We start from the raw sequence: 25,238 nt of genomic DNA, 5'->3' as shown, positions 1-25,238 counted from the left end.
ACTGTCCTCAAAGACTAAAAAAGAGTACGTTTGCACAAAATCACAGTGTGCCTTTCATGCAAACAGGAGTCAGTAGATGATCCATTACTCCTGGCAGCATCCACAACTTGAGAAATAAAAGACGCCTGCCCTGTCTGTCCCCGACCCCACAAACATTCACACACAACCTTCAGGCCACGCACCACACACGACCCCACGGAACTCAACAGGAGCCAGCGCCAGGCTGAGCGTGGCACGTCCCGCAGCCCCTTCCCAACCCACGGGCGCACACCCACGGCGTTGGGCTTTCACCCAAAGGTCCCCCCTCTCCCTCCCTGCGGGGAGGGACCTGTGACACGAGGTGACACCAGGTGACACCAAATGACACGAGGTGACACCAGAGACACCCAGAGACCGGCGGGCGACCAGCGAGCCCCCCCCTCAGGCCCAGCGCTGCCCCGCCTCAGGCCCCGCACGGCCCCGGCCGCGGCCCCTTCTCCCCGGGGCGGAGGGCGGGAGGCGGGGCCGGGCCGCGGCTCGGCGGGGCCGGGCCGGGCCGCTCGGGGCTGGCGGCGAGATCGCGGTGCCGCCGGCGGCCGAGGAGCCACGGCGGGCGGCAGGGGCAGCGGCAGCGGCAGCGGCCGGGCGTGTATGAGCAGCGGCACGGCCGGCGGCGAGGGCGCGCCCGGCCCCCGGCATGGCCCGGCTGTAGGCAGCCACCCCCCGCCGCGCCCCGTCCGTCCTATGCGAGCCGCCCCGGCGCCAAGATGAAAGGTAAAGGTAGGGACGGCAGCGGGGGGAGCGCTCCGCCGCCGACACCACACCGGGCACCGGGCACCGGGAACCGAGCACCGGGCGCCGGGCACCGGGCACCGGCACCGGGCAGCCCCCGGCCCCTCACCCGGAGCGGGGCGTCCCGGTGTCCCCCCCGCCGCCCTCCTTTTATTTCCCCCCTTCTCCATCCGCGGCGTGCCGAGGAGTTTAATTTCTCCCTCTTTTATTTCTTTACTTCTATCTATTATTATTAAATTTTTATTACTTTTTTGCCGGCGTTGCGCGATGTTCGCGGTGTCGCTGCTGAACATCTGGCAGTGATTAGGTGCCAGCGGAGGCTTAAACTGGCTTGTGAAATGTATTTGGCATATTTCTCCTCGACGTCCACCGACTGGAAAATATTTGGGCTTCGCTCTGCATCTGCTAAAGCTGAAACTTCGTTTCTTTTCCTATTATTTCCCTCATCCTCTTCCCCCCGCCTTCTCCTTTCAAATGGGTGAAGCGTGCCGCTGCTGCCGGCTGACCCCATCCTAAAAAGTTGTGACTGAGGTGTAGTAGATAATAAACATGGCAAATTGCTACGCCGTAGCCTAGTAAAGATATATCGGGGGTTGCAAGAAAGCCTTCTGTTTATGAAAATTGATAGCCTTACAGCAAAAGGCAGAGAGCCCGTACACGCCGGGCGATAGCTACACTGAGAACATCAAAGGACGTTACGGAAAGTTTAGGAAGTACTGGGGAGTTTGGGAGGGCTGGGTCTCGTTTTGCTTCGGAGACAGAAATAAACTGGAAGGGTGGAAGGGAAAAAACACAACACACACACAAGAAAATTGCTTTTGGGCACCGGTGTGCCTGTGCTTGGATTGCGGAGGTTGGTTCCAGATGCCAGGAGGCCAGTAAACATCATGATAGTTACACTGAGTTTCCAGAGCCTGGGACACCAAATGATGTGATTATTTATTCACTTGCCAGAGAAGCTGCCCAAAGGGAGAAGAAGCCTTTTATTTATTTATTTATTTGGGGGGGGAGCTGTTTTTTTTTTTTTTGTTTGTTTTTGCAAGCTCCCCGCCCCCCCCCCCCATTTAAGTTACTTCTGGCCCTGTGACAGAATCTCTCTGCAGGACCCCGCAACACATTAAAAATAATGTATTTATAACATTCTTGTCATCTTTATTTATAAGGGCACTCGTGCCAAAAGTTTTGTCATCAGCTTGTCATTATCAGCATAAGCGTAATGGCAGGAACAAACCAAAACAATGGGAATCCAGGGGTATAAGACCACGGTTGTTATCACTGAAAGCCTTACTTTCCGTTTTTGCTGGGGCTGAGACCCTGCTGGTTGTGTGGGGGGAGGCAAAGGGCAGAGGACAGCAATAATGTTTTTGGGTAGCCACGTGCTGTGATGCATGGCACCTGGGACCTGGGTTTGAATCCGCTGAAACCAGCGAGCATTTTGCTGTGTTTGTAAGCGTGTGTAGGACGTGGTCTGGCACAGTACGACTTCTGTCTCCTTCTGCTCTGCCTCCAGTGCTCTTCTTTGCAAACTGGAGAAGTGGCGTTTGGAGGGGCGATGTCACCCCTGCTGTGAGCACGTGCTGACGCCCGCGCCCTAGCGAGAGCGAGATGCTTCATTCTGCTTGCTAGCCCTTGCCAGTCGGCTTCCCCGAGAGCGATCACAGCCGTCTTACTTCTTTCCCCCTGCAGAATTACAGAAATCAGTAATAAAATGTGTAAAAAAGAACATGACTGTGCTAATAACCAGAGAAATGAAAGCCTTCAGACAAATCATCAGGTCAAGTGCCATTGCCGGTGTTAACGGAAGCTACAGAGCCAAAGCAAATTTTGACTCTGTGTTTTCATTTTCTGAGTGCATATTTATTTTTTTTCACGTTTTCTCTTTAAACTTGATGGTGGTGATAATTGTAGGACCTTAGAAGTCAGTGTAGCTACACATTTTTCTCAATAACAAGGTGGTCTGTTGATTGCAGCTGCCTCTGTATCTACCCTCTCTGGAGAACAGAGGAATATCTAAATAATTACATCACTAAGTATCTGTAAGGAATAAATTATATTTTCCATTGCTGGGATTTGCAAAGTGTTATGTTTTAAATCAGCAAAATAAATTGAGGTTTACGCTTAATACTCTTGCAGTTTTACCTCCAGCAAACTACACTGAGCTCACAAACTTTATGATACATTTTAATAATAATTCATGTACTTTATAAAGGGATTCAACTGCTTTAGGGTCAGGTGTGTCTTTATCAAATGATAAGTTTTCTTCTAAGTTTTAGTTATGTGTTGGGGTACAAAGCAGCATTTGTCGCCTAGGAAACAAATGAAAACAGCTTCCTCATAGTCAAACAGCACCACATGTTCAATAACACTGGGCCTGATTTAAGGCAGGGAAACGTGTTGTTCTTTCTATATATCCGTGATATATTTTGTAATTTTTATTGTAAACCAGATCTGTACTCAGTGCAGGCGTGGCTGCTGTGGTTTTGCCATTTGAAATGTGGATTTTGTTTGGGCAATGACAGACTACTGATGACACAGTCAAGGTGGTTCTTTGGGACTCTTGGTCTGGGGTGGCAGCAGTGCTCTGCGGTACGTGGCTAAGGCAGCCCAGCTGCTTCTTTCCACTGATCCTCCTCCGACCTCTTCCTCTCTGCCCGAGCAGGCACCTTGCTGTACTGCCTGTACAGCAATGCTCGTGGCAGAGGAAAAGTCATCTGTGTTATACATGAGAACGAGTGTCTGACCGAATACCCTGTCCTGTGCAGTTTGTCTCATTTAAAAAATAAAAATAAAAATGCATGGAGTGAAACGACGGGGGAGGTTTGTCCTTGGTTGTATGCCGCTGCAATCAGTAAAGCCTCAGAAGTGGTCACACCGCCCAGTTTTCTTAGCGTGGATGCCTCGAAGGCAGCCCTATCTGCTTCGTCCGGAGAGTTTTCAGCGGACCAAAGCTGGTCCTGTATACCTGTTTGCCTTACACAGCGTACACTTTACCAGGCAATTAATAGGAGATCAGCCCAGAGTACTAAAACCACCCCCTCTGTGTTTTAACCTAGAGCCTGGATATAATCTATAGGTGAAACCTCTGCTTTCAACACTTGAATGTGCATGCAAAATTCTCCTGTTCTCTCTTGACTGCCTTGAAAAGTCTTGAAGTAAATAATCTCTTTATATGATGTCTGCCTTCTTGACACATTTTGTCTTTCGAACCATTTTGATGCCACTGCTATTTTTAAAGAATAAAGCTAATTTTCGAATGCTAGAGAAACGTGTCTCTCTCCCTCTCTAATCTTCTTGTGCACGAAATCAAACGAATGGCTGTCTGCAAATAGGTCTTCCCTGGATAGAAACAGCAAACTGCAAATTTCAAAAAATCCGGTCCAGAGCATTTTGCAGAAGCCAGAAGGCATCTGAAAAACAAGGATTAGAAGTGGAGTGATCCAGTAACCTTTACTTACTCCAGTTATAACAGAGTTTATATGAATATAGTGACATAAACATGAAACATATGCAAAAGCTCTGAGTGGTGTGTGTTGGACATGTCACAGGACCCTACTACAGAAGTTCAAAGGCATGAGCAGTTATAATAAATGTGTGATACAACGCAGAACAAATCCCGAGCAACGCTACTATACAGCCAGTGTATCCTGAATTGGCTGGTAGCAATAGAGGATTTTAAATATGTGTATGAGAAAGATGATCAGGCATGCATGTGTCAAAGGATAGCCTCCTTAGCCACATAGATGAAAGAAAGCAGAGTTTTAGAAGCTGTGAAACTACAAGGGAAATCTGTTACTGCACAAGTAGAAATATGACTGTACAACAGTAATGGCTCTTAAGCAGAATTAGCATATAAGTTATTTAGTACGGGGTTATTTTTGGTAAGAAGTTGTAACTGTGCATCTTAGCTTTCAATACTCTACTTTTCCCAGACACGCAGGAGCAAGAGTAGCACCAGGGAGTCGATCTGCATGAGGAAGGCAGTTGTTTAAAATCTCTTGTGGCTCTTTCTTCTGCTGCTTTGGAGAAGAGGAATTTATTCTAGGCTGGTTTCGCTACAGCTGAGAGCTGAATAGAGCCCTTTTTGTCACGGCCGCTTTACGCTTGGTTTACATCCATACTCAAAGGCCATTGTTTTCATAGGTTCAAACACCTTTGCTGGCTTGGCTAGCAGGTAGGGAGGGAAACAGTCTTGCATGGTCATACAGGGCTTGCAGAGCAAAAACAGAGTCAAAGAAAGAAAGAGAGCTGGAAGAAATGTCAAGGATGAAGGCAATTCAGCATGCGAAGGATGTGTGCCCCGTTATCTTCAGATTCACAAAACGCTCCTTATCCTGAGGTTCTCTCATATCAAAACAGAGATTTCCCCCACGGGAAGCAAAATAAAGGCGCTTTTTAGCAGGCACTGAAAGTGAACATGATCCTCCTAATAATCTGAGTGTGGTCTGTGCGAGCGAGGGATCAGCGTAAGATGAATTGTCTTTGGAATTTGACTGCTTCCACCTAAAATTGCGATCCCTTTTGGTGCATAAATTTGAGGTGAAGACTGGGACGTCGCTAGGAAACAAAGTGGATGACTTATGGGAGGCAATATAGAAGTATGTTGTTCAGGAATGCGTATGCTGTTTTAATGCTCTTGTTAATTGCCTCCTCCAACATGCAGACAGGGAGGCAAGAGTTTTCAGCGCACTAATGAGAACAGATCTGTTTGCCCTTAAATCATTACACTGAAATATGATATGATTTAAACCTTTAACTTCTAAGGTCAGCCCTCTGCACCGTGCAGCTGGTCCTGGCCCCAGCAGTGCAGCATTGCTCTGTAGCATTCATGGGCTAACAAGTTTTGTTCAAGAAAAAAAACCTATTTATTCTCTTCATTTTGTGCCTAAAAAGCAAAAGTAGAGTCATGATTCTTATACCTCTGAGTCTCTTAATCTTCTCTCACTTTTTTTTTTTTTTTTTTTGCATTCTTACTGTGAGCTCTCACATTTCTTGGGCGTACGATTTGGGGTGTACACCAAGACCATAACACTGAAATGCACCCACTTGCCATGACTGTTTTTTTTGTTTGTTTTATGCATGTGGTAGGTGATGAGAGATGCAATCCTAGTCTTGGGTTGTAAATCTCAAGAGATGGTCTGTGATCTGCGACCTTCCCTCTTGCTTTATTGCGGTACAGACAGCGGACCAGTTCCCAGATCTGAAGGACAGGGGTGGGGAAAAGCCTCAGTCTCGTTGCCAGGATCCGGGCTGAAGCGACATCCCAAAGGATGCCTGGGGATGCGTGGAGGTGGGCTCTCTTCCAGGGCTGCCTCAGCTGAACCTCTGCCTCAGCTTCTCCAAAGACCCACTGGAGCCGGCTGCTCTGCAGATGCAGAATATATATAACCCCCGTCCAAAGGAGCTCTCTCAGAGAGGAGGCAAAGCACCGGATGGAAAAGAGTGGTGCTGAGCTCAGAGCCAGCCATGGCGACGTGTCAGCTCGGGACTGCATCAGTAGGGAAGGGTTTTCAACGTAGGTTAGGTTTTTATGAGGGAGAGCTTGTCAAAATGGAAGGGAAAGACTTGAATGTGAAAAGCGTCCATAAGGAAAAGGGAATGGAGAAAATCATAAGAAGAAGACAAGTGAAGTGAAGCATCTGTGAAGACAGAGAGGTTACAGCCCGTTAGCACAAGTAGGAGACTGTCCAGAGTAAAAGCTACGAAAACCAGTGCAAACCAATTAGACTGATGAAGTCATCAACATCTGAAGGCTGCAGCTGCTTGCCGTGCTTCTGCTGGCTCAGTTTCACCTCTAGGTCAGCACTTTGAATGTAGGCTCCGTTAATAGTGACCAGAAATGCATATAAATCTGGGCGCTGCTCAAAAAGCTTTTGAAATGTGATATGAGAAAGATATTGGTGCTCACTGTGCTCTTCTGTCTGAACACATGTTAATATTACAGAAACCTCACAAGTGGACAAGCCCATTGAGAGGGATGAGACGGAGAAGGTGGGAAGAAACAGCTTCAGGACACTGCAGGCAGTCCCTCCAGCCACCCTTTTTGCACCCATATGAGCAGCATTCTGCATTGATGCTGGTTTATGGGATAAAGAGAGGAATACCATAATGGAAAAGAAAAGAAAAAAAAAAAAAAGGCTTCTTGATAATATTATAATGAATTTTACAGAGTTGCACTGCTATATAACTATACAGCTCCCATTAAGCTGGTGGGAAATGCAGCACCCTAACGATTAAAGCTCTTTGAGAACGCACATTATAGAGAGATTTATTTTAAAGGAAACTCTTATACTGAATGTCATTGTTGCTGCAAATTAGTCTCACAGTCCCAAGTTCCCAGCATGGTACTTAGGGGTAAGTTGTAATGCGCTGTAAATCCAGTTTTCAGGGGGTTATAAATTAGCTTCTAAAATCTGAGGTGAAACTTGGCACAACCATTTTCAGCCCAGATACCTCTTTCTCTCCCGAAATATATTTCCATGGATTTTGAAATTTAGTATGGGACATTTGTGTCTTTCCTTAATTGAAGACTTTAAACAAAGGTTCCTTTTTTAACCCATGTTTACCACACAGAAAAGTTGTAGGAATAGTTGAATGCTGTGTGTCTGTAGCCAGCACACGACCCAGCATCTCTATAGTTCTGAGGTCTACTGAGGTTCAACATGGCCAAGTGCTGGGTCCTGCGCTTTGGCCACAACAACCCCATGCAGCGCTACAGGCTTGGGGCAGAGTGGCTCCAAAGCTGTGCAGAGGAAAAGGATCTGGGGTGTTAGTCGATGCTTGCGTGAAAATGAGCCAGCAGTGTGCCCAGGTGGCCAAGAAGACCAACGGCATCCTGGCTTGTATCAGGAATAGTGCAGCCAGCAGGACCAGGGAGGTGATCGTCCCCCTGTACTCTGCTCTGGTGAGGCCGCACCTCGAGTGCTATGTTCAGCTTTGGGCCCCTCACTACAAGAAGGACATCGAGGCCCGGAAATGTGTCCAGAGAAGGGCTACGACGCTGGTGAAGGGCCTGGAACACAAGTCCTGTGAGGAGCGGCTGAGGGAACTGGGGTTGGTTAGTCTGGAGAAGAGGAGGCTCAGGGCAGACCTTATTGCTCTCTGCAGCTACCTGAAAGGAAGGTATGGGCGCTGGGGGTCGGCCTCTTCTCACAGATAACCAATGATAGCACTAGAGGGAATGGCCTCAAGTTGTGTCAGGGGACATTTAGGTTGTAATTTAGGAGAAATTTCTCCTCAGAAAGAGGAGTCAGGCATTGGAACGGGTTGCCCAGGGAGGTGGGGGAGTCACCATCCCTGGGGGGGTGTTTAAGGAAATGGATGTGGTGCTTAGGGACATGGTTTAGTGGGTGACATTGGAGGTAGGGGGATGGTTGGACTAGATGATCTTGGAGGTCTTTTCCAACCTTAATTATTCCATGATTCTATAAGTTAATTATATTGAAATGGCTGAGCAGGGTGTACTGTTAGAAAGTGACAGCTGGACACGTACATTAGCCACTTTGCAAAACACCTCCCATATGCCAAAAAGGCGCCCATTAAAGGAAAGGGATAAAATGGAAACAATTTCCCTAAAATCACACTGCACCAAAGACTTCTCAGATCCTGTGCTGCTCCAGAAGGGAGTGAGCAGTGCAGTAGTTATAGGACCTGGGTAGTCCCAGGGCAGATTTAGCATCCTTTTTGGCTCCAGGCCAGCTCTCTCTTACTTGACCTCAGCGCTGACTCAGAAGTGGCCCGTGATTAATTTATTTAAGATTTAAGAACAAGAACCAGAAATTACACAGTTCTAGTCAACAGATTTTTGCTTCGCCTCTAGCAAATTAATCAAATGAGAGTCCAATTTGTTTTAGATTAAATGAATTCCCTCTGTTCGCTGTGTTAATCCCCAGTTGAACTGCCTTCTTATAATTTCCACTCCCTTGAAGCATTGTACTGTAACTTATTTAACTCTACAACTGTATTTATTAGAGGTGTTGCAGTAATAATTTATAACTGGAAGGCAAGCAGTATTTGGCATTTGCACTCGGTGTAGCGTGGATATTGCCAAAATATCTCAAAGCCTTTTTTAGAAGGGATCAGAGCGCTTGCTTTGTGCTGACTACCTACAATATTTGAGGTACTCCAGCTCAGCTACAGATAGCCACCTATTTTCAGCAGTGTGCTGTAAACTCCATGTGACAGTCTGTTGTAGGCCTCCAAGGAGGCTCTTGTAAACCTGACGGAACAGGAGGTCTCCAGTGGTCCTTCTCCTGTGCGGTTAAATACAGCTGGCTGCTCATGTGCATTTCTGCTTCACCCAAAGTTCACTTTTTTTTTTTAAATGAACCTTCATTCTGTTCTAGATTCTCTCTCTTTCAGCTCGCAGCTCTGTAGACCATCCTATACCTAAACTATGGCTGGTCTTTCCAACCCTAAGGAGTAAATTCTACCTGGGACATGAAAACGGATACTGCTTTATTATCTGCTTCAAGGAGGAGTATGCCCTTCAGATTTTTCACCCAGGGAGATATTCCTTGCCTGTATATAAATCTGTATCTATGTAGCAGAAATGTTGCATTCCTTCCAATCCTCTTCAGAACCAAGAAAAGTTGAATTTAAACTCAAGTGAAATATTTCAAACTTATGACTTTTGCTATGTCAAATAAAACTCTCTTACAGCAGCTGCAGCCCCGTGCAACTGTATGGGCAGCACTGATGTAAAAAAGGTTTTTTTTGTTTGTTTTTTAATATCAGCCACAGGTGCTCAAAACTCATGTATGTATTCTACTCTGATCTCTGATACTGTCTTTAAAATCAGAAGTCACAGGCGCTTGGGGTGGAGGCACTTGATGATGGCCCAGGAGGAAATTCTTGGAGATGTGGTGTGGGGTGCAGCCACAGGATCTAAGCACAGCCTGGCTGCATAAGTCAGATATGGATCAGATAAGCCACGTTGCCCTCCAGAGAAACGGGAGGTGATTGTGTTAGCAAGGGAAGGCAGGAAGCTGAGGGCTCTGGTGCTGTTATCTTTTTTTGTGCAGCTTTTATCTTTTGTGCAAGAGGGGAAGATTTTTACAGAGTAATTCATTGTTGGGATGAGAGGCTTGCTTGTTGGCTGTTGATGGTTGCTTGGCTTATCAGGATTTGTCATGTTTTGTCAGGTGACCTTGTCTTCAGATAAGATTTGGTATGATTGTGAGGTGCTGGATTTTTTTTTAATTTCTTGCTGTCTTCAAAATCAGGATTTGTTTGTTTTGCCTAAGGAGCTTCCACTGGTTCTTGCATTTCTTAAATGTATGTCTGAGATGGGGGTCCAGCTGAAGATAGACAAGAACACCTCTGACAGTGAGTGAAATGTGTAATTTCTGGTGAAGAAGACAAGTTTTGAGCTGTTTTGTCAAAAGTGCTATCTGAGCAAAGGGTGAAGTTCTGCAAAATGACGCATTTCAGGGACTTCTTAGGTACATCAGGCAACATCTTCTTCAGACTTCAACATGTCAGAAGCAGGCGCAGGTCAGATTTGTTCCTGGTCGTACACCCAAACAATTTAGACTTTGCTGAGCCTGGATGAGGACTGTATCTTTTCTTCACCTTTGAGTCTATCCTTCCAAGACTGCAGTGCAAGTGAAAGCATGGGAGCAGATGGATTTCGAAGAGCAGGGATTGCTGTCAGCCCCTGGCATTTTCCACAGTGTGGAGGCAGGCTGGCACCCCCTGAGAAGCGATGCCCTAGGTGCTGATTTAAGGGAGCCCTGGAGGCTTCCCCACTACATGAAATGGTGCGTGCAGGAAGGGGAATATGTCTCTTTCTCTTCCTCCTAGAAATCAGGAATCTGAGGGCAACCTGGGCTTGGGTAAAACCTGGTTCTGGGAGCAGGCAGGGCTCTTGCTTCCCTCTGCCTCAGCAGAAGGAAAGGTCAGGTTAGCAGAAGGAGGTTGAATGCACAAACACAAACATATCCTTTTTTAAAAAAAAAAAAGAAGTTTGTGTGTTTCTTCTGCTGATGCCAGCTTTTTCCTTTGTGTAATTGCTGCTGGAAGGAAGTGGAGAGAAATCGAGCTTCAGACAAAATACATTTGTGATTATTAGCATTTTGCAGCTTGGTAGCTGGTGAAGGTGAGAACAAAAGGCTGAAACAGTTTTTATATTTATCGTCTGTTTGAGTTTGTCAGTTCTATGTCCCACCATTTATGGGATCTCACCTCTCTGGGCAAAGCTAGTGCATCTGTAACAAACATCTTTTTCCAGTGGTAGTAGTAACCTGGTGCTGTGTCTTTCTTTCTTTCTCCAGACGATTTTGCAGAAGAGGAGGAGGTGCAGTCCTTTGGCTACAAGAGGTTTGGTAAGTGACAGCAGGTCTTTCGGCTCACTATTGCTGAGTGCTTATGTTAAGTGAAGCAACTGCTATTAAAATCTCCCTTAGTGGCAGCGTGCAAACATAGAGGTACAGGCCCATCATCCCATTCAGTCTGATGTCTGCCAGCAGCATGTGTGATGAGAAACGAACTGGTTAATTATTGGATCATTGCATGAAGCAGTGTTATGAAAACCATGTCCACACTTCAACAGAGAAGTGTGCTGGCTGTAAAAAAGAGTCCGAGCCTCTGAAACATCATCTGTGCCTTCCTTAGGCCCCAGACCGATGCACAGCACGGTCTGTAGGTATCTCCAGAGCAATTGTATGGGACCTTCTCTAGGCTCTCCAAATTCATCATGACAGCTGAGCCAGGAACTATTCTGCGTGCTGATCTCAAAAAAAAAAAAAAAAAAAAAGAAGAAAAAGCATACAGTATGAATGCATTCTGATATCAAAAATCAGTCCTGGTAACAAGAATCCCTTACCACAGCTTTATCTGCTCCTGATCTGGAGGGTATGATGATCTGGGTGTGTTTAATATAGCCAAAACCTGGTTAAACTCTCCTATGCGGTGTTCAAGGATTGAGCAAGTTCTTTGTTGTGCCTCTGTTGATGTAGGGGAACTTTTTTGCTTGTATTTACCCTCGAATGAACCCAAAGGTTGGACTTAATATGCTGCAGAATAACCTTTTATAAACTACGCTTTAAGCTAAAAATTCCAAATAGATCAAATCTTAAAGCAACGTCTATTGATTTTTTTTCAGTGGTTGTTCACTGAAAATGGCCTTGTTGTGTGAAGAAAGCAGGGCCATGTGTCTCTGAACAGGGATCAGCATCCTTCGAGACTGGAACGGGAGTCACTTTCATCAACCCCATTTGGCAAACAGATAGGAAAAGCAGGCAGAATTTAAAAAGAAAAAAAGAAAAATGTCAACAATTCCCTCCAGCCCAAGAGGAGCAGGGGGAGGCACGCTTGTGGCATAAGGAGTTGCAGTGGCTGGGAGGTGGGGATCACATTCGCATGACCTCTTCTACCCCCTGAACTACTCCACCACTCCCTGCTGTTGAGCTTTATTTTGGATAGGTCAGCCAGCATCTGTGGCTTGGAAAGTCCTGCCGTACGGCTGCACATAGTTTGTTTCTTGTCTTTTTTTTTTTTTTTTTCTGGATTAGGCCCTGGAACAGCAAAAAAATCTTGAGAAATGGGAAAAAAAAAATTCTGTTCATTTCTGTCACCTCCAGCTGAGGAGAATAAGAAATATTAGGGTTCATTAGCACCTATAAAAACAGCTTCCCTCCATGTTGCCCACTAACTAACTGCCCCGTGTCAGCATGCTCTTGCAGTGAACTGCGAGAGGTTTCAGCAAGGAGTGGGTGTCCCACTATGCTCACAGTGAGTGTAATAGTTGTTGTGACCTGATGGGGTTTCTGGGTCTTGACTTGCTTTCCTCCGTTTTTTTTTTCCTTTGCCCTGAGTAACAATATGCTACCCACAAGAGGTAGGTCAGATTTATCTGCACTTGTCCAGGAGTGCTTGTGCCGTTGCTTTTTGTAGGGCAGACGGCAGGAGGAGGATGCCAGCATTTGTGGAGGTACCGACAGGGCACAGCCCACCTATAGGGTTATTTCCCTCCTTTAGAAAGCCTGCTTTGGTGCATTCCCATTTCTACAGTGATCGCTGCATCTCCAGCCACCCTCCAAGCAACATCTGGGGGAGCAGGAGCCATATGCCTTCAGCAGCGTTGGCTCCTCCATTCAGGAAGGTGACGTGCACATCTTTTGGAAACCTGAAATATGCTAACCAGCCAGAAAGGCATTTCCAGTGGAGCACCACAGGTTACTATTGGGCCTGAAATACAGCCAAGTAGTTTGAGACCAGCAGGAGGCGTTTTGCCTGCTGTCCCAGGTGGTGTTCCTTCTTGGCCCTGCATCCTCACTTGTAATACCAGGTAATGTTGGGAGCATTCAGGTAATTAAAGATATTATTAAGGATAAAAGAACAAGGATAAAGGGTAAACATACTATTACTAATGTTGGTAAAGAGGAGAGATGAAATATTCCTTTCATACCATTGAGAGGTTTTACATATGGCACTAAGGGATGTGGCTTAGTAATGGGACTTGGTGGGTCAGGTTGACAGTTGGACTTGATCTTGAAGATCTTTTCCCACCGACATGATTCTATGATTCTATGTTTGGAGAAGCCCAAGACAAGAACCACGCTTTGTTATGCAAGCCCTTGATAGAAGGTCATTTTGAAAGGAGGCCTGTCCTGTCTGCTGGGTGGTGCTGTAGAAATCTCAGCGCTTTTTGTATACAGTCACTGGAGCGAGCAGTGCTAACAGCAATAGTTATTTTGTTTGTTTCAGGAGCCATCACACAGCAGTTATATGAATATATTGTGACCAGAGTAGTCCCTGTGTACCCTGTTAACACGAGACAGGGTAGGAGGACCATGACTCAGGTGTCTTTGACTCCATCTTTTGTAAGCAGGAGGCCTTGTTTGAAGCAAAATGTGTTCCAAGAGGGAGATGGCTAACGCACAACTTGTTCATAAAGAACGTGGCTTGTGGTGAGTCACTGCTGGCAGCTGGGAACATGTGTTGGTCAGCATCTGGCACGCGAAGCCTTGACCAAACTGCTTTCCTCGAGTTCAGCTGAGGAGTTATTATTAGCTGCCTTGTTGCTGGAGCCTGTAGTTTGGTTGAAGGAAGGAAGAGATCTGTGAAGGGCAGGAAGCACTCTCAAGCAATACTCGTTTTGGGGAAGAAGCTTTTGAAAAGCAGAGTGAATACTCACCATCCTGCCAGCACGCACTGCTTCCCCTTTTTCTGAACCTTTCTGTCCCTTCTCCTCAGATAAGCTGATTTCAGAGAATTTATCATGCAACTCTTTAGTCCACTGAACTCTAACCGGTTATATTAATCCAAACACGCTAAGCACAACACACTAACATATTAAATAACAATCAGCACACATGCAGACAGCCTCAAGATCCTAGGAAAATACACACCAGCATTTTTTCGCTCAAAGTGTAGGACAAATTCACTGCAGGGGGTCAGGGAGGTGGAGGAAAACGCTCTTTCCAGCTGACTGAGGCTGTTTCCTTCTTCTCAATGGATGCTCCAGATGTGCAGGGATGCTGCCAGAAGAGCACTGGCTGGTGGCTCGGCTGCCCATGGCTTCAGGTTGCGGCAGTGAGAAAACGATGAAGCATGTTTCTCGTCACTGTTACTTCATCATCAGTCACTGCTGAAGCTGCTTTGAAGTTATCTGCTCCAGATAACCAGCTGTGCCTCTCCACTGGCAAACCTCTACTGGATTGCCAGATTGCCACCAATGTTAACCATTCCATCAATCAGAGTTTTACAGCCCCCGCCCCCCTCTTTGGGAGGGAATGAATGAGAAGAGGTCAAAACTTGCTTTTCAGATTTCAGATCCCACATTTTGGGGATGCTCAGGCTCGAGAGCTCATTGTCTAGATGGTAAGTATCAGGATGAGATCTCTTTATGTTCAGGTTTTGACTCTATCCTCTGAGATTCTAGCCCTGGTCTTAATTGCAGGCAAGGAAATTAAAGGGAACTAATGGACTTTGAGGTGGCAGGTCTGATCTTCCCAACTTGCAGCATTCCCAGGTAATAGACATATAGAACTGTGAATTTTGTTTCTTTATGTTAATGTGTTAGAATTTAAATCCTACACTTAACAGAGTAATTACTGTATGAATTTCATTGTGAAGTTATTCATCGAATATACATTGAACAGTTTGAAGCTATACCACAATATGAAATAACCAAAACCAAAGGGGATGGCCTTTGAACTGGTGCAAGCTCAGTTTTCATGTTCCAGAAAACAGACTTTCAAGAAATGAACCGAAAGCCTTGATGATGATGAGAAACCTCCCAAGGAAACAAAAGATAGGGCCAGTACACTGCAGATAAGCAGAAGACTAAACAGCTTGTGTGAGATAATTAGCCTTTGCCCTCCAAAAACAAAGCCAGAATCGGAGGCCATAAGCTTGTCCTCAATATTAGGGCCCATCTCGTCACCATGCTCAGGACAATGTGTCAGAACCCTTCACCTTCCATGGGGTGTGCAAGGGATGACTGAGTAGTGGTGTCCATTCCACACAATTACAGCAAAGCTCCTGACCGTCATTCCTGCTCTAAGAAATAAAAATCTAGGGATTTCTGGGCCAAAAATGGACAAATCATCTTGCCACACACTAATGAAATCTGCTACACTAAAATGAGGCTGGAAAAAAAAAAACACACATGGGTTCTAAAACATAGTTAGAAAATATTTTTTTTTCCCTGAAGATTGTCTTAGGGGCAGCTGAACTTGATCCATGTAATAACCATTTTCTCACTTTATGTTGTTTATAATATTTTACACAGAGAGAAGCTGTATATTATTTGGTGTATATTCCTTTGATAGGATACAACTGGGGAGTTTTAGAAGTTTAACTGCTGATGAAAGCCTTATGAACAGTTTACAGTCAAAAATAAATGAAAACTTTGAGATAGAAGACTTTTTCAGAAAATTATTTAAACTAATACATTTTTTTTCCTGTCTATAAATAAGAATTCAAACATGATCATGGTAAGCTTTTTTAAAACTCGTGACGTGGATTTTTGTGATAGTTCAGAAATAGCATTTATTCATTAACGCTGCACAGACAGAATAATTTTAGCCTTTATCCCTGGATAAATCCAGGCCATTGTTCACATCTATAATAACATGCACAGAAAAATGTCTGGCATCAGTCCGGTGGTGAGCTATATCCACACAAACCTTAAGCCCCTGACATGAAAAATAAATAAATAAATAAAAATCTAAGCTTTAGGAATTTGTCAACTTTTCTTCATGGTTTGTAAACGAGCAGCAAGGGATTTCAGGTGCCACAAGCCACATACCTCTCTGGGCATTCTTTCATGTGTCTGCCTGCAGCATGCAATTGTGTGGCTTAATAAAAAGTCAGGGGTCACCGTTACTCAGAAAGCCAGAGGAAAATCTGGCGTGTCGCTTGCAGGTCAGTGATCTGGCCGTGCGTATCAGATGAGAGGATTTTGTCTGCATGTGTTCTGGGGTAATTAAACCCACACTGCGTGGCGGTGTCAGCGTGGCTGTTCATTTTAGGCAAAGACATTTCATTTGGAGCCACCCTTCCCATTGCAATGGCTCCTCAGGTGAGCCCGGCATGGCCGGCTGCCCTGGGGCTGGTGCTGGGGGCTGAGGAGTACACAGGCACTGTGTGTGCAGGAGTGTCTTTGTCTGTCTTTTCATTTTTAGGATGTATCCGGAGTACTGGGGCGGTTAGCAGGGAACTGAGCTCTAGATAAAAAAATAAAGAGGAATATATTCAGGGAGCTGTCGTCAAGGTGCCTGCATACCTCTGGCTGTGTCCCTCCTCTGTCAGCAGCTTCTGTCTCTTACCATGTAGAAGGCACGGCTGATAAATAGATTATCGTTGAGATATCCCAACCGCAAATACAAAACTGCCAAATCTTTCCGTGCTGGTAAAGATGGAAAACAGTTGGCGCACCGTGACAAATCCATCAGCGTCAGGCAGTAGTAGCGAGATCCAAAATGTTGACAGAGCTGTGTGACCCATGCTGACGTAGCCTGGAGCTATAAGAGCTGTTGGGGCCGATGGGCATGGAGCTGCCCCTCTCCAACCTGTCCTGCCGTGCCTGGCTGAAGGCACTTCTCCTAATCCAAGCCCCTAAAGAGGCCTCTTAGCAGCGGAGTGGGTGACCAAAGTCACTCCAGCTGTGTGCTGGTCTGTAGGCAATCTAGTTTTTCTTTGTTAGGGGTTTTTTCCAATCAAGTACAATTAAAATTCTTGACGTGTTTCTTCCAATATTGCCTGTGCATGCCTGGAATCATACCTGCTAAGTCAATCTCTGCCTTTCCCAGAGATGGATTGGAAGGTGGCATGGTCACCATTACGCGTGAATTTTGCTCTCTAGTTTTCATTAGGGCTATAAAATAGGTGTGTGGGCTGAACAGAGCGTTGTATTTACAAACAGAATGAAAAACGCTGGCTCCACTGTAAGCAACACCTGGGGATTTTGTATTTATTTTCCTGTAAACTAGCTGGACAAATAATGAAGCACTTAGCATCAGGTTGCTGCCAAAACACCTAGGCTGCGTTTTGGGCTGTTCACCTTCATAAAGCAATTACTTACCAGATTAATGCCTTGGAAGGAAACTAAGAATTATATTTTTCCCACTCAGTACAATTTCCATGGAAAGGAGCAACACACAAAAACTATGTAAGAAATGAAAATTTAAGATAAGAAGCCACGACAAGGAGGAAGGGGAAGATAAATAGTTGGGGATGCCTGCTGGTGGACTCTCCCAGTGTTGCTTTGTGGCTGTAGCACACATCAGCATTACTAATGTCCCTGGTGAACTCCTCTTCAGCTTTATTTAGGATACAAGTCTGCCTCTGTAGCTAGCAGCTGCCGTACCCTGCTCTTTACAGCCCGCTGCTAACTGTAAGGCTGCAAGTGCTCAGATGTGCCAAACTGATCCATGGCTTTTCTGTACCTGCTTCAGAGTCATCCCACACCAGAAAGCTGCAGTGCTGTGCTTACTGCTGGTGTTACAGGTTTGGAAGAGGCACGCTGTGGCAGGGAATGCTGTTTTGCCTGGAGGATATGTTAGATATACCTAGCAGCACTCAAACATAAAACCCCTACCTGTCAGGTGCTGCCTGCATTTGTGTCCCAGATGCCTTTTATTTCCTGGCGTTTTCATCAAAATGTCCAGGAGGTCTAACACTGGCATGCCACACCTGATTCGGCAGGGCACTGAGCTCTTGGCAGATGCTCTTCAGCATCCCAGTGAGTCCCCAGAGCAGCAGTCTGTGTGGAGCAGTGCTGCTGCCGTGACTTTGTCAGCAGTTCGTGAACAGCAAGCATGCTAACAGCAAAGAGCTGGATGTTTTACTTAGCAGCCACCGAGACAAATAGTCGGCACAACTCAGCTTGACAGACGTGTCGCTAGACACGTGCACTGCCTGATGCAACGAGCTCCTAGCTGTCGGATTAGGAACAAAGGTGTCGCAGAGTTTTGACATAAGATGTCATCTAATATTACATCAGGCTTCTCTTGGACCCAAACCCGGTGGTCTCTGCCCTCTCCCACCCTCACACTCAGCAGCCCCGAGCCTGGCCAGCGTCCTGCGATCGGTGACACCACCAATGCAATATGTCATGTTGTTGTGCTTGGCAAATTCCGTGGTGATTTCAGGGAGAAAATCTTATGTGCGAGGATTGACTTCCATACGAAAACTTAATTTAGGGCTTAGGCTGGGATTAATTCCACCTGCTTGTAGGGAGCCTTTAAAGACACCCATCCTTCAAATGGCAGTGGGAAGGAGAGACAGGGGCTGTGTGAAGGGACGTTTGTGCTGAGCCAGCGCTTCTCGTTCCTGGCCATTTTGAGTGACTGTACAGATCCTCAACTCCAGGTCTCTGTTTTACATACAGAAATGCTGGGGAAAGCATACAAATGCTTTGGGAAAGAAGCCCGTGAGAGATAAAATGGATAGTGCAAAGAGACTCGCAAAGCTTTTGGGGCTGTTTCTGCCTGTTGCAGACATTAACAAGGAACAGCACGCTGCTTCGCAAAGTTAAAAACTAAATCAAACTCCACCGTGCTGCATCGCAACAGCTCAGCCAAAGGAAAGCTGGAATACGATTCTCCCCGGTCTCAATTAATCTTCTGCGTATGGGTAAGCCTAAGCAGAGCAGGCAGGGAGCCAAGAAATTTCCTCTGGTCCCGCTTCGGCCCGGGAGAAGCGGGCGGGCCGAGGGCCCGGGAAGCGAGCGATGGGAGGGAGGCCTTGTTGGGTGCCTGGAGCCGATGGGGAGACCTTGCGCAACAGGGAGCAGAGAGCTTTGTGTCCTGCAGATGCTCTTCGGCTCGGTCAGGAATGCATCTGGAAAATCCACCCGGCCAGAGCGAGAGATGGATGCCTTACGTAAATACAACGTGCCTGGGTTTTCCGTGGCACGGCTAGTGGCGCTTACTGGAGGCAGCTGGAGGTTTTGTGGGAGCTAGAGTGCAAGACCAAAGGGGTCCACTTCTCTTCAGCCTGGCTAGGGCTCATTAGGAGATTTTGTGTTAACAGTCTTGTCCAGACGTTTAGGTCCAGCCTAACTCAACCTAGTAGCAAGTGCATCTTTTCTGAAAGCCATTCTGTGATGCCACAAACAGGCAAGGCAGGTAGGTTTTCTTTTAAGGACGTCAGGGCACTAGGATCTGCTTAGCAGGGCTTCACCACATATGTTTCAAAACACGACGTTTTAAAAGTTTGGAAAACGCCTATTGATTTTCTTTGTGTAACATATTTCTGCGTGCTTGTTACCAGGGTCTTGGCCAGGAGCACGGAAAATTCCACCAAGTTTTATATTCTGAGTTAGCCTGGGAATGGGCATGCAAGCTTTTACTTGCCAGGCTTGTTAAGGTCAATGGAGTCTACTTGGTCGTGTTCAAAGGCAGAAAAAACACTAGCCTTGTATATTTTACTAAGAGGCTAAGGTATGATTTCAGACCATCTGTGCATGTAGGGACAACTGGTAACTGGAAGATTTCTTATATACATTTCTGCTGTATTGTTTAATGAAGAGCAATCTGGTTACAAAAAATTAAGTAATACACAGAGCCAAGGGATATTTTTCTTCCTTCCTCCCTTCTCCCTGGAAGTTAATTGCTTTGGGTGGAAATACGACATATAATGCCCCATGTAACTAATGATTTCATTTTAAATCTGGCCTGGAAGACTCAAGTTTGGAGGGGAAGAGCTCTTGTCCTTAATTAACATTTTGCACAGGCTGAAGCCAGCGTAATCTGAACACCCACTGTCAAGTTTCAATGTAGCATCTGTGCACAGCTAAAGTCGCTTCTCCCCAGAAGTTACTGCATATCACCATTGGTGCGCGCGGATGTTTATATTTAAATGTATGTGCTCAGTTTCATATGAATACATCCAGATTGGATTTGGGTCAGGGTGTTGGACTACCTAGCAGCACAACTTCAAATATACAAAACCCAGACCCGTGGACGTTTAGCTGTCATGTAGGTTCCATCTGGAAATGTGTTCCAAGTGTGTTTCTGGGCGTGCTGTTCCCATGGTCAGGAAAGCCAAAAACCTGAGAGGTTGGTTCTCCTTTTCACCCTGTTCCAAGACCCCAGTCGAGACTTTAGAAATCATCTTGCCACCCCAAAAAATGATGCTGCATACATGCATTCCTAAAACGGGCCAGCTAAGCATTGCTCCATAACTTATTTGTCTCCTTCGGAAAACAGGTTTCTGCTTGATTAATGATACTATGTGTTTAACCTCTTTTACAGATGTGTAAAAATGACCATATGTGTATTTCAGTGCTAGGGGAAGTTTCTTTATTAAGTGGACTAAAGGATATACAGCATGGCTCACTTCTAAGGAAAGGAGAAGCAAACAAACCAACATCTGGTTCTTCTGCATATTGCAGAGGATTTGAAAAATCTTTCCAGAATATTAAAACGTCTAAAACTGGTACGTTTTCTAAATAGTTGGTCACCGTTAGCTAAAATTAGGAGAAAACTTTAAGGTGTCAAAATAATGACTTGAATGTGTGTGAGGACTCGAACCAACCAAAATAGTGGAGGAAACGGAGGAGGAACAGACATGTCTGTCTGGGTCATCAAACAGAACCAAATACAGACCATTTTTCAGGGGTCTGTAATTTAACCCCTCTTTGTTCCATCCCTGCTGGTCTTTCCTCTGTCGCGGATCAGCCTCCATGCAGGTTCCAAATCTGCACGTGAAACCACCTCTGTGGAAGATCCCTCTCGTTTCTGTGCCATTCACAGCGCAGGGTGTGGTGCTTTGTAGAGATGCTGCTCTGGGGTGCCATAAGGGAGCCCCCCATTTCTTTTCTAGTGACAGCAGGAGCAGAGCAGAGGTGACTCCTGTCCTTCTGCTCTGCCCATGGCCTGGAGTGGGCCAGCAGAAGGTAAAAAGCAGATCTCAGCCCCAGGCTCAGTACTGAGCCCACCAAGATGATGCGGCAGGGAAATTCGGTAGCAGGAGGAAACGCCTGCCAGTGTCAGAGAGTGCCCTGAAAAACCCATAAACTTCACAGCTGGCCTCCCGCTTGAGCAGACCCTGACTCTGGGCTGGGATCAGAGAAGGCAGCTCAAGTTTTAACCCCCCTGCCCAGCGCATTACTGCTCCGCTTGCTGGCATGTGGGATGGGGGCTGTTGGCCAGCGTTTTGCCCTTGTAGCAATGGCCACATCTGTGGCTCTGCTGCAGCTTTGCATCCCAACTCCTGAGCAGCTCGTATTCGTGGCAGATGGCTTTGGGAAATGCGGCGTTGTGGGGCTGTATTTTGTTCTCAGCCATCTATGCGAGAGGTTACTGTGAGCGGTTCTGTGATTTATTAGAGAGAAACGGGGCTGTGTTCGCCACAACAAACCCTTTCTATTGCACTTGGTTTGAATAGCGATTGAGCTTCTAATCATGTCTCCAATGGAAAGAGGACTCCTTGTGAAGTCCGTCATTTATTGCAGAGAAAGAAATTTCACATGCGTGAAACCAGATGACCTAAAAAAATCAAAACTCAGAATAATCATAAGAGCTACAAGAATAAGTATTTGTCCAGCAGGAGTTCAAGGTGGCCTAGAAGAGATTTAGGGGAAGTCTTTTTGTAAAGGGAAGCAGAAGAGCTGACAGTGAAATTAAAAGGCTGCCTATGCCAAAGCAGTACTTACGTCACTGCAGTTCTCTCGATTTGGAGCTTGCTGGTTGCGCTGATGTGGCACTATAATTTAATCACTTTATTTTATTTTTCCCCCTTCTGGGAGGTTTCTAAAACACCCTTTTAGAAAGAAAAATAAATAATCTCTAATGTCTTTTCAGTTGTTCTTCTGGGAAGACTTGTGGTGAGTTAAAAGAAAATACTCAGTGAAGCTGTGAATGGGAGACATTTCCAGGGTGGGTGTGTTTTGAGGTTTGTTTGGGTTTTCATAATACTCTACTCCTATGTCTTTTTTTTTTTTTTTTAATAGCTTTCAGATGCTTTTAATACAGTGGAAATTCAATTAAGAAACTCCTCCAAATTCCACAAGTTATGGGAGCTTTGTGGAGCGACGTGTTGTAGGACCATCTCAGCCACTGCAGATACGCCCTGAGGACAGTTCTCTGGTCCTGCAGCCTTGGGCGAATTCACAACAAGGAGTTTTTTTGCAGACATTTTCTTCTCCTTTTGCTTACAGATCCATATTCAAAATGTATTTGTAACCTCAAAATTGTCGTAGGCACAATTTTTTTGTGGACACAGGAGTTAGGAAAGCTGAATGGGGTCAGCTTGGGTCTTTCTCCTGCCCTGTGCTGAAGCCTGGTGCTGACAGCAGCAAAGAACAGAGGAAGATGCTGCAATGTGTGTGAGATGCTCTGGGACTGCAGTATCTATCATGAGAGTTTACAATTTTTTGGATGCCGCTCGGCACAGTTCATATTTCTGAGCCCCTTTATCCAAAACAATGCAAATCCCTGCTCCAACTGCTCCCGGCTGCTTGGAATTGCTTTTATTTTACATGCTGTGCTTGACTTCATCAGCGCAGGGCAGGCACGCTGCAGGACGGGGTTAAAAACATCTGCAGCTTGGAAACCAGCGGTGTTCCCAGGAGAAGGCGTGAAGCCCGGGCAGCGCTGACCTGTTTCCTGCCTTTGTTATGATTTCTGCTTCGTAACCGAATCTCGGCCGGAGCCGGCACGGACGGGCGCGAGCCCGGTGCAGCTGTGTCAGCAGGGCAAGGGCTGCTGCTGCCTCTCACGTCTGCGGGGCCAGCAGCCCAAATCCCAGCACAGAGTTTGCTAATTTGCAGGTCATGCCATGTAAATCGGTGGGTGCTGGCCACCCTTGATTGCAAGCTCCGGAGAGCAGCGCAGCAAGCAGGAGAGCGGGTAGCGAGGGTCAGCTGCAGCTGTGCCCATCCAGAAGGGATGTACAGGGCTATAAACATAACTCCTTGCTGCTTATATAGCTCCCAGCACAGCCCTTTAGGAAAATCCTGTAGGAAATATGCATGGTGTTTAAGACTCTGGGTGGGGATGCTTTTTTTCCGTGTTGAACTCCAAAACTGTTAAAAGGCTTTGTGTTCCTAAAGAGAAAAGTGCATTACCCACACGTTTCCGCAGCACACCGTCTGCGTGGCATCGCAAGCTCGAGTGAATAAAACGGCGTGTGGGGGACGGGGAGATGTGTGGCATTTGCTCAGTGCTCAACCCTGGCACAGCCCCGTGCCTCTCGCAGGCAGCATCACCTCTCCAGGTGCGTCTGCTGTGATGCCCTCCGGCTTTTATCCTCATCGCCTCAGTTCGCAAGGGCCACAAAAAGTCATCTTCGCTTTCTGTTTGTTTTTTCTTCTTCCTTGTGAGACTGATGCGAGCTGGCCCTGCCGTCGGGTCAGTGTTTGATCTTTTTTCTAGCGCGGGCTGTGTGTTTTTCAAAGCGTTTCAGTGCCAGAGCTGACCACTACTAAGAGAGAGGGAAAGCAGTCCGCAAACTTCCTCGTTTACAAATGTGCTGCTTGAAAGATTTGCAGATTACGTTGCTTGTTTTTCAAACCAACTCACAAGGATGTTGCCAGCAGATTTCCAGTAAACTAGACATTTAAGTCTAAGTGGCTTCTCTGAAATATTTGAACAGTGGCGTATGGAAAGTTTTGGCGAAAAAAAAAAAAAAAGAGGGAGAGGATCTGTGATGTATATGCAGCTCTTCCTAGGGCAGATGAAGTACCCAAAGCAAGCCATCATTTTCTTCAGCTTGTGATCTGTTATGAGGATTTTGGATTTTTCACATAGAGTTACCAGGCTTTAAAATACATATTACGCAGTTCAGCTATAGTACACCAGACAGAGAAATAGTTCTTTATGAGATTTCTTGCTTCAAGCTTTTTTGGAAGTTCAAGGGAGCTGTCTATAACACAATTTTCTCATAACTATTTTAAATGGCTTTTAGGAACGTGTGTAGAGTGGACTAGTCTTCTGACCAGTTCTCATGAGTTACATGCTTAGGTCACAGGTAAATCTACTGTAAAGAGGTAGGGCTCCACTGACTGAAGTAGCGTGGTCCCTACCGGTGTCTAAGCGTGAAATGATTTGCTTGGATTTGCATAATCCTGATCTCTGATACAGGGAGTTAAATGATGCTCATGCAGCCAGCTGAAAGGTCTCAATAAGTACGTTGTTTTAAATCACAGTGGTATCTATCATATGCTTTCATGGTATTTCGTGAGATGGAGTCAGGCTCTCAGCGAACAGTCCTCATTTCATCTATGACAGCACACGCCATGCTGTCCATTAGCACCTGTCAGAGGAATCTCCTGGTTCCTCCTGCAGAAAATAAGGTGTCAAAGTATGTTTTAAGATCCTAAATATCTCTGTAGATCTGTACCTGACTATGACTGAGCATGAGCTCAGGCAGCCTAAAAAGGTTGTGGGGTCTCCTCCTTAGAGATTTTTAAAAGCCACCTGGACGTGGTCCTGGGCACCCAGCTCTGGGTGGCCCTGCTTGAGCAGGGTGTGAACCAGATGACCTCCAGAGGTCCCTTCCCACCTCAGCTACCCTGTGATCCTGTGATTTTAATTTTGCACCTTTGTATTTTGTTATACATATCGTAAAAATGAGCATAGCTTATATTATTATGTTATTGTACCAAGTACATAACATAGGGTTCTCTCTCTCCACCCCCAGTTCAAGAACATTATACAAATAAATAAACAAGTGTTTGCTAAGGCTGGTATAGTGTCAAAGTATTTTTACATCTCACTGTGAATGTATTAGAGTTTTGCAATAGTAAAGTTAATCCCATCAGATCCGTGTAGGATTTACTAAAAATAAATAACATTTTTTTAAACCCAGTTCTAGATCTTCTCGCTGAGCAATAGTAATAAGAGTGTGTTTCCTTTTATTTACCTAATAATTTGGGATTTACTACAGGCTGATTTGAAGTGGATGTTCGTACATCCTCATTGCTGTATCAGTAATTTTTAATGAGTAAAAGAGATGTTGCATGTGGTCCTAGATGACTGGGTGATAAAATGGCCAACAGCTGAACTTGGTTTCAG

The 25,238-nt window shown here is 45.8% G+C and overlaps 1 protein-coding gene across 1 annotated transcript in view; it reads left to right on the top strand.

The window, feature by feature from the left end:
• The first annotated feature begins 393 nt into the window (after positions 1–393).
• Positions 394–25,238, top strand: part of COLEC12 (collectin subfamily member 12) — a 100,081-nt gene continuing 75,236 nt past the window's right edge. The window contains exons 1-2 of the mRNA XM_083821866.1: positions 394–753; positions 11,043–11,093. Coding sequence (XP_083677992.1) covers positions 747–753; positions 11,043–11,093 — 58 coding nt within the window. The 5' untranslated portion in view covers positions 394–746. The remainder of the gene's footprint in view (positions 754–11,042; positions 11,094–25,238) is intronic.

This window comes from Anser anser (genome assembly GCF_964211835.1).
Source record: "Anser anser genome assembly, chromosome: 2".
Lineage (NCBI taxonomy): Eukaryota > Metazoa > Chordata > Aves > Anseriformes > Anatidae > Anser > Anser anser.
Note: the sequence above shows the minus strand (reverse complement) of the source record. Positions and strands in the feature narration are given on the sequence as shown.